At 47.5% G+C, this 12,787-nt stretch overlaps 2 protein-coding genes across 2 annotated transcripts; both read left to right on the forward strand.

Annotated features, from left to right (window-relative positions):
- Positions 1 to 697: 697 nt before the first annotated feature.
- N7471_010596 (F-box protein) lies at positions 698 to 1,949 on the forward strand (the record flags this gene model as incomplete). The annotated part of the gene is made up of 2 exons (XM_057283315.1): positions 698 to 856; positions 909 to 1,949. 2 exons carry the CDS (start codon positions 698 to 700, stop codon positions 1,947 to 1,949), a joined length of 1,200 nt encoding a protein of 399 aa, XP_057132294.1.
- A 3,392-nt stretch (positions 1,950 to 5,341) lies between these two features.
- Positions 5,342 to 5,740, forward strand: N7471_010597 (uncharacterized protein; the record flags this gene model as incomplete). Its single annotated transcript, XM_057283316.1, has 2 exons — positions 5,342 to 5,431; positions 5,453 to 5,740. The coding sequence occupies 2 exons, from the start codon at positions 5,342 to 5,344 to the stop codon at positions 5,738 to 5,740; spliced, it is 378 nt and encodes a 125-aa protein (XP_057132295.1).
- Between the last annotated feature and the right edge of the window lie 7,047 nt (positions 5,741 to 12,787).

Below are 12,787 nucleotides of genomic sequence, written 5' to 3' on the forward strand. Positions count from 1 at the left end.
GGCGCTAAAATCGTCAAATTTGGAGATTATTGGTTTCACATCGGACTCATACACAGCGCACTACAGAATAGGGATGATCCATGTCCTTCCTATGGCGGTTGCCGCAATAGTCCGCAATACGACTCTCTGGCGTACCCACACCGCTAGTGTACGCCACGGGGCTATTAGCCCGTGTCTGTCCACGCAAGTCCACAAGCTTATCACCGTCTCACAGCCCGACCTCTAAACCTAATTATAAGGGGCTCAACATCTCCACCCCGGTCGATCGAGCAACATGCTAAACGTCACGTCTCCCACAGCGGCACTTCTCACGAGCCTGGTATGACAAGTAGTTCAATACACCGTAATCTATCGAATTAAGTCCTCGCCCCGGGGGCCGGGGGGGAGGGGGGAGCGCTGGATTTAGGCTGCCTTCGTGGAAATGGTTGTAGAAAGCCCGGTGGGGACCTGAGCAAGCACGCTCTCAAAGGACCCCTCGAATGTGACGTTGGGCCTTCAAGTTGCGTTGGGCCCTGGCGGACCAACACCTGGAGTGGTGTGGGGAGATGCCCTAGGACTATCAGGAGATTTCAGGCGAGGATCTAGCTCGGATCAAAACCTCGCCTAGTTAGGTCGAGAGAGGTCACTTGACTCGCAGAGCCCTGGAGCATCTTCGACTTCTTCTCCTATATTCTTCCTTCGAACCTAACCCACTCCAATGTCGATTCTGTTCAAATTGCCAACGGAAATTCTTTTTCTGGTCTGCGAGAAACTGAGTATCGACGACTACAAAAGGTTAACATCGACCTGCAAGCCCCTGCGTTCAGCAATCTATGATGAACTCTCTGTTCGTCGCCATATCTGCATATCGATTATCGTACGTTCTCCTTGCTATATACTCTCTCTCAGATTCCTGATACCTTCATTAGTTGACTGCACCTCACCACAAACATGATATCGAGATCTGCCATATCGAGGACATTCAATCTTCCCAAAATGCTACGAATCCCGTTCTATACGACGAGGCTGCCAACGCCCTTACGTGTGGTGGGTTCCGCGCCTCCGTTCATGAGAACCCTGGCATTCAGAAACTTGATGAGGACGGTTCTATGGTTATGCGCATCTGGAATCGGTGGCATCAAATGAAGGAATTGTACAAACTGTATCTTGACCCGGAAATTTCGAAGAATTACCGAGATTTCCCTGCTATCTTGATTTTTCGCCCAGATCATTTCCGTCGAGATGATATCCGTGAACTTGCCAGTAATCTCGATGGCAGAGAAAAACCTAGTCAAACTCCAGACACTGGGGACTGGAAGAAAGACCACGAGAGATATTATCAGCGGTTTTATCTGGCACTTACAGCGCTCTGGAGAGGCTTAGCTCTTGGTGTTGCCGAAAGTGCATATCGTCTGAGACCGCGAAAAACTCCTGGTAATCGCCCGGCCCCAAGTGCATACTGGAGTCCTTGCGATGACCCGGTCAAAGCAATCTCGGGCCAGAAAATCAACAGGACACTGGATGACTTGGTGGATATAGTGGAAGTGATGGAATTCGTCTGGGGCTTCCTTGGCTACATAATCCTTTGGCGCCTAAAAGATGAAGTCCCTACACCGAGATACCCTTACCCGACGATGCGGTATTTCAATTGGGAGGCCGATATCGCGTATCTCCGGCCCCCTGATATATTGAAACTTTTCCAACAACGAAGGGAAATTTCTAATGAAACAAAGGATGCTCATATGATGGCTGCTCGACAGCGGGCTATTCCAAAGAACACAATCGGGTTTCGCTACGCTGCGGTAGTGGTAGACGATGTGATCGACTGTTTGGCCAGCTACTCAACAACTTTGGACAAACCATCGCAAAGTGAATGCAAGAAAACATGCAAGGTCAAATGGCAAAATTTTGAGGCTACATGGGAAAAAAGAGATCAGGGGCACGTTATTACGGGGAGAATCGTCTTATAAAGCGAAAGATGGGTATGATAAAATAATGGGGTCTAGTACCGGATTTACTTGAGCGGGTCATCTGTTGGGAGACAGTGTTGTGGCATACTTTAGACAGAAGCAATGAGCTTGATGAGCAGATGATTGAGATTACTCAATGTGTGGAACTAGACGAAACAGACCGTACACGAGGGCATGCCTGTGGTCTCTCGACAATCGTCACCTAGCCAAGAAGTTCAATTTTTACTGCTTCACGACGGCGACGGCGATTGATTAGTGGATTCCAATGCCTATCCTATGGGAGTGGGTGCAAGTAGACTAGAATTATGAACTTTGTCTTTAACTATGGGGGGAAAAGTGGGGCATGAGTAGACTGGAATACTTTTCGTGCAAGGATCGACATGAAAATTTGTACAATTCTAATTAACTCCTGAAAGATTATGGCTCTCCCGGACAATGCTCCTCCATCACCTGTCTTTTTCACCAGCGGTGCCACCTCCATCTAGCCTATTGCCTACGCCACCTGCATCGCCTCCGGACTTGGCTGAGCGACTGAAAACGCCATCTCAACATGTGGAGGAAACACTTCCACCGGTCAATCCAATCGAACAGGAAGCAGAGTCCACACAGGACCTCGGCTATTCTATCTATGGCCGCAGAAGAAGACCCTCACGGCGCTTACTAGAATCACTTGGCAAGGTGTACACAGCAGGCGCATTGAGTAACGCATCTGGGAGTAACATCGACCCGTCGACTTTCCACGAGGCCGTACCCGTTCCGAACCAGCCAGAATGGTGGGCCGCTATTCAGAAAGAATATGCGTCTCTTTTCGAACACGGAACATGGGAAAAGGTTCTGCGAACAGACGTACCCGCCGGAGATCATGTGATTGGCTACAAATGGGTCTTCAAGACCAAAGCTAACGAAACGCGTAACACGCGACTGGTCATTAAAGGCTACCAGTAGAAGCATGGCATCGACTACTAGGGAAATCTGCCGCGGCGTCACTGTTGGACTCGGTCCGCTGCATCGTCGCCAGCGCCGTGTTGCGCGGGTGGAAGCTTCACCAATTTGATTATGTCACTGCATTCTTCATTCTTACATGGTGACATAGACTGTTTCATCTATATGTAGTTGCCCGAAGGCTTCGACGAGCCAGGATATGTATGCCGGCTTCGTCGTTCCTTGTATGGACTCAAGCAGGATCCGCACTCACCGCAGTGGTCAATTGATTGGATACGAGAAATGCTGTGGTATGTCGTTGCCTACTTTTGATGTGTATTCTGGGTTCGATGAATTTGAGTCGCGGTGGATGATGCTCCTAAGAATTCTGGAAGGACCTTCTTCTGCTCAGGAAGCTGTTGATTACTTCAAAAGTGCTTTGAATACTGTCGATAGGAAGTTTGTACGGACGACACTTCTCAGTGGTGTAGGATAATATCACCTTGGTATGGGATCCAGGACTATTCCTTTCGCGGTGCAATCAGAGTGCAGTCGTTTCAAGGGCAAGTTTTTGTTACGATGCTGGACGGAGAACAACGTCCTCAGGCTGTTCTGGCCTATGCTGAAATTTGTCGAAGTGATGCAACCTACCCGTGTTTGACGGAATTGACGAATATGCTCGGAGAAGTCCTCGATCTGTTGGGTGCATAGCACCAAACAACGTGGTGCTTTAATCGCTCGTGTGTAGTCGGTTTTGTGTCGTTTTTCTAGTGGAGTTTATGATGTTCTGCCTGATCAACACGCTGTATTATTGATTTTAAAGTAGGTGTTATTCAATTGGAGAAGCGGAGGATAATCCACGAAATATTTTTCTACGGCAATATTTTCAATTGATGAATCCATGTTCGTTTGAGATGAAGGTATCTGTGTGAAGTTTCGGCACTTCATATATACGTCTGGCCATCATGAGAAAGCAAACTGGGAAATTGCGAAACTCCTAGCTGACCAGGATGGAATGTGTTGAAATAGTACATTGAGGGACTATACAGCATGTAGAAGAAGGAGTATCTTTTGCAAATGAATACTATGAAGTATCAAGAATAAATTGTAAAACTGTCTAATCTCTTCATACATAGACAGAAGCCCATATTTATAGGCTTCTTCTTCTCCCCCTGAGATCTATCCATTTGTAATGGAAACAGAAAGAAAGGGCGGTGATAGCACTGAATGCAGCCTGGATCGAAACCACTTCCTGTGATACAACAAGCTGGCGGTTGTATACAGAAATTGGTGGTATGGACGGCAAACTGCATCGACTAACCTCGATTCCATAGGACCTCGAAGCTCTTGGCATGGGGTTGCATAGTGATTCGTAATGCATAAAGCATGCCGAATTAGGGTTAGCGTTGAAAGCTCCATGTTAATTACTGATAATTAAGCTGGATTCTCAACAGATTCTTCCTGGGGAATCGCATCGGATAATATCACGGCGAAATAATACATGGCTTGCCGCTGAGAGAATAGAGTCTGTAAATAGCCTTGGTGCCATGGCATCGCTCCCTGTCGAGACATCTGCCATTGGTGCTGCTGATTATAGTGCTGTCGCATACAATCAGTGTTGGTTGTGCGGTAGCGGCACTGGTCGAAATGGCAGAGATGGCCAGGTACGGTCGGCTACCTGAGCTGTCGCATCCACAGAAAGTGGAAGAGATCCTGCTTCGATCGAGTATCCCGCAACTTCCACTGATTACATGGAGCTGGTTTCCCACAATACCAGGACGTTCATCGGACCCTGGAGCAATCGCTCTAGAAATTGAGGGAGAGATCCATCGTCATTTCCAGCAGATCGCCTTTGAGGATATCGTACGCTCCGCTCTTGGACACAAAGTTGTGTCAGTAGAGTGGTTCTTTCAGCAGCACATATCATTATACGGTCTTCTTGTGGATCATCTACAAATGTACCCGGAAGAATTTCTGCTTTATTTAGACTTTATTTAGAAGTAGAGGAGGTTGGTGATCTAAGAAGCTGAAAACGGATGATCTGCATACTCCGCCATAGGACAATCGACTAATTGTTTTACATAGCATCTTCGGGATCGAAGTCCCTTTGCCCATCAAGCCCTTTCCCAGCGCATCATGGCCATCCAGATGGCAAGCACAATATGCCTTCACATAGTACTCCAGGATTTTTATTCATCGCGGCCCCAATCCAGCAACTTTTCAAAAACCATTCCTCCAGCCTATCAACTATATTCAAGGTCCTTAGTGTCTTTAGTGTACGGTTCCAGAAAGCCTACAGATATTCCGACCTGTGATGAATTTGTTCGCACCCTTCGAAATTTCTCTTCCTTTGTTGGAAGACTTCCTTTCTTCATCAGCGACCGATTTGGCAAAAGCCTTGACACAGGCCGATAAATATTTATTTAAGCGACTGTGGCGAGAGACACTTATATAAGAAATTCTGTGTTGCAATGCTGCTCTGGACTGTCGGACCTAGTCCCGTAGCTTCAGACGTGCAGATTGGTGAGGACTCCAACTATCGAACATACCAAGAAACTGAAGTTTAATTTGTTTTCTCACAGGAGCTTTATGAGCAGAACTATTATTCTCTAATGCCTATACTAGACGGCCTTTGCAAATATATTGCGGTCGGATCTAGTACATTCCGTGATTTCGCAGCCAGTAGTACTGTCACTCCTGCCTCTATGATATTACCCGAGCCACAATTTCGTTTCATACCGCCAGCGCTTCGATCAGCATCCTGGGAGTCCGTTCCTCCATCCCCATATTCGCGAGTTCAAACAGCGCGGCGAGTCGGTGCTGCAGTCGCTACTTCGGCTGTTCCAAACTATAACTATTTCCCAGCGTGAGGATAATGACCCGGTATCCACCTAATTCCTTATGCCTACGGTACTGTACTTTGCGCTGCGGACATTGAGCACTTCCCTGGTAAGTAGAATAACGCGGCACTTCTTTATGGCGTCAATAAAATGTGCCCCAGGTGATCTACATTGTGGATTAATCAATTGATGGTGAAGTGAAGTTTGCTGGAATATTGTGTTGCTGAACGAGAGAGAGTGAAGCCTGTACGTCATGCTCGGTCCTAGCGTCAGGAACATGAGCTGGGTGAGGATGCAAACCCAGCTCAGCATAGGGAGATGTTGGGGCCATTTGAAACTTGTTCTTGTTGTGATGCTTTCCGCTCACCATAACAATATAATGCTCCGTCTTCGGGCCTTTTGCATTCCGAAGAAATACCCTAGTTTCCAGTATATGGCAGATAGTTGTATCACTTTATGGCCAATATTATACCTCACCTAGGATAGCTATCGGCTTAACCCGGACTGACCGCTTCGAAGTGCCTAACTCAAATTGCCATCAGCAGGGGCATATAAACCAACTAGTGATATAGAGGAAGTAGATGAAAATCTTGTTTTTCGGGAGCTATGCGGGATTCAAGCCGCCAAGTCAGAGAAATGCCTCGGGATGCACATTTGGCCTGAAGAAGTCGACAATATCAATAAGAGAAATCATGCTTTTTGGCTTACCGGCAACGTGCCGGATATTTGTGGCTCTATCCAAATATCGATTTCACTCAGGAGTAAACGCTTCAATCTTCCCAGTCATTGCTTTTGTTACTACCACGCCATAGCGCATCCAGGATCTGCGTAATTAGAAACATATGTTACGACTTTCGCGCAGTGTGTGATAGAGTACGTCTCACAAAGTTTCTATAGCAAGCGCAGATCAGAGGTGGTGGACCTTGGAAGATCAAACACCGGAAGAGGGTGTTTCAAGAGGCTGGAGATGTTAGTCCTTCGCCCCTTCCCTTCAATTTGTCAGTCGTATTATCGAGAAACGACTCTAGTACCCAGCGGAGTAGGGGGGAAAGAGCAAACGGGCTTGGTGTCATATGGATACCCTGTGGGCAAGGATCATAGTCTCGTGGTTGAATATTGAACAGGCGTAGATTTTAGCTGAGGCCCTGAGGGTATTCAGGGACATCCTTTTGATCAGAAGGGATAGAGTCAGAGTATGGTACAGTATGCGACATATTAATCAGATGGTTCTTACCTCAACTTATCTTGAATCAACAACGCGCGCGAGCTATCTCCCACTGCAGCCGCAGACCTTCTGGCCGGGGGTCTGACTAGCGCCTTTGGGACACACCAAAGCATCCCACCGGTCGTTGAGAGGAACCCTTTGTTCGAAGCATATGACATGGGTGGTGTGCTGACCCTTGTCCTATACGGCATCTTGGTCGAGCAAAGACAAGCGATCGTGTGACGAAGAGACGGATGGGAGAGGTCAGTAGTTTGATGGGCCTGATAACTATCATTTGGACCACCAAATTACAATCAAACGATAAAGTCCAAACAAGTCCAGCCAAAGTTCGGAGTAAAATATCATATCTTGATGGCTAAGACTTTTCAGGCTCAGGTGCGAAGAGCTTTATTCGGGGGTGAGTTGGATGATTCAGTAAGTTTGAGCATAGCAGAAGGGAAACCGAGTGGACGTGACATTGCAACTGGGGGATGAATTGTATCTGACGGTAGGAGGAGTAATGGTGGCATGAGGCAAGCAGGACTAGAATGGTCGGATGCTTTAGGAAAGGTGGAAAGTAGGTGACCCAGGTGAGTCTGACTTACCTAAAACTGACAGTCAGCGGTTCATCTCTTCTCCCCTCAAGCTCACGCCTCGCACCCAGGACTCAACAACAGGTGTACAACTACAAGAAATTGAACTATTTTGTTTATCCGGACAGACAAATACATAACCGAAAGCTCTTTTTGACATTTCCCATCAACGGCCTTGCACAAATCATATCGCAGGCAAGTGAGCAACGCAACTTCTGAGATACCCTCACGCTACTGCACCTTCACTGTACAGCAAGCGAATGAAATACTTCCAAAGGCTTGCTGTGGGCTAATAGGTTAAGCATCCCGTCTAGATCGAAGATATGCCCAAGAAATGTCGGCTTCCTACCCACCGCCTTCCCCCTCCAGCATCCCCTTTCCCCTTCCCCTTTTCCACATCCATTCTGTGGTTGCAGACCCAGTCGCACAACTTTAGCGCTTGCTGGCAACATTTTGTAGACGAAGACTTGTTCCCTACCCAGCTGCCGATTTTGATCACACAAGCAGGAGGCGGCCCTTTCAACAAGCCACGGATGCGATAACAGGATGTCCATGGAGGTAGTAACACAAACTCTCCGTTGAATCTCAGAATCATTATTGCAGTGGAAGCCACAAGCTAATGATTACGTTTTTCCTGCAGAATCTTTCCGTGAAATAATCAGTCCGACCCCGTGTGCCATATGATGAAGTGGTACCAATGATGCATCTGTGAGACAAATATACTCCAGTTCCCAAATCCCAGAGGAGACCTTAGAGATCGGTGTTTACAAGAAACCTCCCAACGTACCTCTGCATTCCAACCGGCTGGCGACTGCAATGATAGCGCCCACTACAAGGCATCCATAACACAGGAATAATACTAGCTGGACATGATGATATTCATTCTGTACCGCAAAATAGGGATGGAAGCACCGAGATAAGCAACCGGTAGAACATTAGAATAGTGTATTGGAACCCAGTTTAGGGAAGGGACAGAAGCTCTCATTGCTCCAATACGGGGAGAGCGGCACTGAGCCTCTCGGATATGTGACATATCAGAGAATATATTCACAGAATATCAGAATGAGATTTGGTAAAAGAAGAAAATAATATCCGACACGAAAAGGCATGGAAATACCAAAAGTCTATTCGTGAACCCCATGGAGAATAACGTCATTTCACTTGCTAATATTTGTCTGGGTAAGTCTTTCTATCCATCTACCAATATCAAAATAGACCAGCGCGCTCTGGACTAGGTAGTACTCCTCCGCATAAATCAGTATATATCTCAACAGCTCGAGCGCCTGATCCCTGATAATAAAGCTTTGCATGGGGCCTGAAGCAGTGATGCATTCCGTGAGAATTGAATTCAGACTTTCGAAAGGAACAAGCACCTGAGCCGCTGTACCGGATGCAATTGGGATAGTTGTTGCTTTAACTCCATCGATTTCCGCCATCCAATGATTAATTATCTCAAATTCCAGGTTTAATACGCGGTAATCCATAGCGATCCTGCGCAAAACCCTCAGTGAGTTTAAAACATGTCCCTTCAAGGTTTTCTGGAGAGCCTTGACCGGAGCTTGAGCAGGGCTTTCTTGATTATATGGAGGGTAAACAAACGAGCGAGAGTGTGGGCCCTGCGTGGCTGAATCGTGCATCAGAGGTGTTTTCGTTGTGCTAAAGGAGTCTACTTAGCCACTGTGGCAAATAGAAGTTGGGGGTACAGCCATGCAATCCTCGTTTCATCGTCTCTGGCTGGTTGGTTGGCCCTGCTAGCCACCTTAGATACCTTTCGACGTGCGGTTTTGGTTGTCCTCCAGACTCGGGCCTTTGAGTGTTTTCTGTCCTCCAACCCCCGGTGCCGTTTGTGTGTTTCTTTATTCTTGGCTTCCGGTGGAGGCGATGTGGGTGCCGGCCGAGGTCTCATTGCTCGATATCCCGAATTTGGCCGGGGAGAGTGAGTGATGGTTGGAGGCACAGATCCTGCCGCCCAGCTCTCCGGTTGTTGAACGCTCGAATGGATACACCTTTCTGGACCTATCTCTGGAGCTACTAGATTGTATGTCGGACCATAGGGATAGTTTGTTGGGACTTCCGTGGACGGGAAGCCAGTGACGTTGAATGGGTTTCCGTCATGAGACATACTGCCGCAATAATGAATTATCTTGGGGCCATTTATGTCCAGATATCTCACGAGGTTGGGTTACCTATAAAAAGTTTCATGGAGCAAGGTTGACGAGTAGGAATGAGGTTGTTTGCTGCCTTGAGGACAAAATGCGTGCGCAGATCTGAAGGGGTAGACTGTGTCCCTGTGCATGACACAGAATTGCCTCCTAGCTGGGAGTACACATCGGCTGCACTTACCGCCGGGGAAACCCCCTAGGAACCAGACTTGCAAGGGTCTGGTGAATCACGATAGGCGATCTTGCCTCGTCGAGGTGTTCCATGCGACCCGGATCGACCTCAATTTTGGTCTGAACCTTCTCGCTGCCTACGTCCTTGGCCCACTACAACCTGGCCACCTTGGTGGCGGATTCTTTAATGTGTACGGAGGTACAACCGGTAGATTTACCTCCCTTGCGGTTGGAGTCTAGCCTACGCAATAAACACTAGAGCTAGGAATATTGTTGCTTTCACCTTCCAGACTCTGCCTCATTTTTTTTGTTTATAATCGCACCATGGGCACAATTTTTCCATTAGACTCGTCATTCATTTATTTGGGGCGAGCGGATAATGACTTGGCCATCATTGGCCACTGAACCTCGATAGCTGGAAGGCCCGTGGACTTCGGTCTGAGCCCTCTTACGCTAACGGTCATATTGACGCCCCAGCGTCTAGCAATTTCCCTGTAGGCCCACTCAGTAATTTTACTGAAAATTCCATGACAATGCTATTACGGTGTATCAGTGGATTATGCTAGTGCTAAACTGGGGTACAAGAAGGGCTGGTCTTCTTCCATCTCCACCTTCTTCATATTTCTTCCTTTGATCGGTATCAACACTGACTACCCAAAATATTCTCGCTTTAGAGAGTACCATTTATATTATGGCCATCATATACTTGAAGAAAGAGTTACCTCGTCGAACTAGTCAACGCTCTGATCAGGAAGCACCAAAACCTGGGGAAGGGACGGCGCAATCGCTGGCAAATCAGAACCATACAGTATGCTTCTGCCAAAGCTTTCATTGTCAGTCGTGTAGAGTCACTTGCTGAAGATTATTTCACTAGTCTTCTTCTCCAGGCTCTGAGGCTAACCGGAGCGACGAGCACAAAGTCAATTTAGGTACTTCCACAACCCACCATTAACACTTTCCGCAAATGTGGCTCCTGATGGAAAGACTTATAGGCCACACCACCATACATTCGATGGAAGATTTTATCATGGACGACAGATCAATCTTGAACGGCAGAATAGCAACAACTGGCGTCAAACCTAGAGAACGGGCGAAGCACAATGACCGGATGCCTCTTGTCGGGGGATCTGAATCGCATGGTGAGAACGTCCAAACGCCGGCTTTATCAACTTGCTTGCTATAATATGCCTCACATTCGAGTAATTCGGCTACCCGGATCACTACCGGGATCGTGGAACCATACATAATATCAGGAATGCTCTGTATAGCTGTGGAAATACACCGGATTTACTGGCCAGCGAAAGGCAACGGAATCAAAAAGGGGAAATACCAAAAGATACGATAAAAAGAGTGTTGATTCTTACTTTCCTATCTACTGGGCTCGAGGGGGTTAAAATACCCTCGAGAATACCTGGTATCGAATCCTCTAGAATCTCAGAGGTACCGTTTGGGTTAATACGATGCTGATCACCACTTTCCTGACACATAATCACCTTCCCCGGCCGGGCTCGTTGAGTGCGGTTATACAGTTCTACCGCAAAAGTTTCCGTAAAATTGGCCCCACACCCGCATTTTTAAAACGCGTCTTAATAAACCCACCATTTTCAACTATCAACCATGGTTCCAAGAACACCCCTAGGCCCTATTGATTCTAGTAGGGTGAGGAAGACTGAACTCTCTCCATACCTAAGGGGTCAAATTACCGGCCAGGCATCTATAGGCTGCTCAATCACCTCAATTGCAAAGCTTCATGGTTTATCTACCTCAACGATCCAATTTACCCTCGATCAACAATCCCTACGAGCCGATGGAAAAACCCTTCCTTGAACCGGTCGCCCCCCAATTCTATCGGAAGATAACCCATCGTGGGGGCCCATTGGGGGCCCATTCCTTGATAAACAGTGCAAACATGCCAGTTCCCCGTGACTTCATAATTAATGCATTTTTTGCCTTAGCTCGGTTCCGGAACGGGGAAGCAAATGTGATCGTGGCTACGTCGGCATTATGGGCGTCGATATCCCGGATATCCGGTGCATTATTCATATTGGGTAACCGCGTACGTTGCTCGACTACGCGCAGGAGAGTGGCCGCGCCGGTCGAGACGGGCTTCGCAGTGAGGCAGTGATTATTCAACCCGTAGGGGTCATCCCCCCGAAATGGGGAGTCGACGGGCTAGAACCCCAAGAGGCTGAACGAGTCCACCAGTATTTGGATCCCGGAGATAATAGCTGCCGGAGGTTTATATTGGATCTCTATTTAGACGATACCGTGGATGGCTACACTCGGAATCGGCGTGGGGATTTAGATGCGCCGGGGGCGGAAGAGCAGCGATGCGATGGCTGCGAGCCCGATTGGTTTTTGATACCGAATCGTATCAAAAATAAACTATACGGGGACGACTGGCCTCCCGGTGATGCTGATACACGGTCTACGCTTCTCCTAAGCTTGTAACTGTTTCTTTGCCGGACGGAAGTTGATGCATGAACGCTGAAATGATCGCTAGGAGGTTTTCGGAGGAATCACGCTGGGGCTGTTAGCTGGGGCTGATAATAACGAAGAATTTGATGATCTTTTTATCCCAAGAGTCCAAACTGGACCTAACTATTCAAGATCGAATAGAGCAGAAGAAAAAGCGGTGATCTAAAACAGGTTATTGAAGCATTGTTGTTGTTGTTCAGAGGTATAATTGACTTGTTATTTCAGAGGGATACATGAGCCTATATATACAACAATTTAGCCAGGTTGATTTCCAATCAACTTGGTCGTCTGTATAGACACTTCGGAGCTAATTCCGACGGTGCGGCTTGGTTCCTGATCTGCCCCAGCATCATATCACAACATTCCCCCTCAGGATCGCTTTGCTGGCAAGGCGATACTGGATTAACGCTGTGCAGGCAAGCCTCGGTAAAACCACTCAAAAACCTTCGTGGGAAAATAAAGTGGAAAG

The sequence above is a fragment of the Penicillium samsonianum genome, assembly GCF_028829775.1.
Source record: "Penicillium samsonianum strain IBT 33392 chromosome Unknown utg000006l_segment0_segment0, whole genome shotgun sequence".
NCBI classification, from domain to species: domain Eukaryota; kingdom Fungi; phylum Ascomycota; class Eurotiomycetes; order Eurotiales; family Aspergillaceae; genus Penicillium; species Penicillium samsonianum.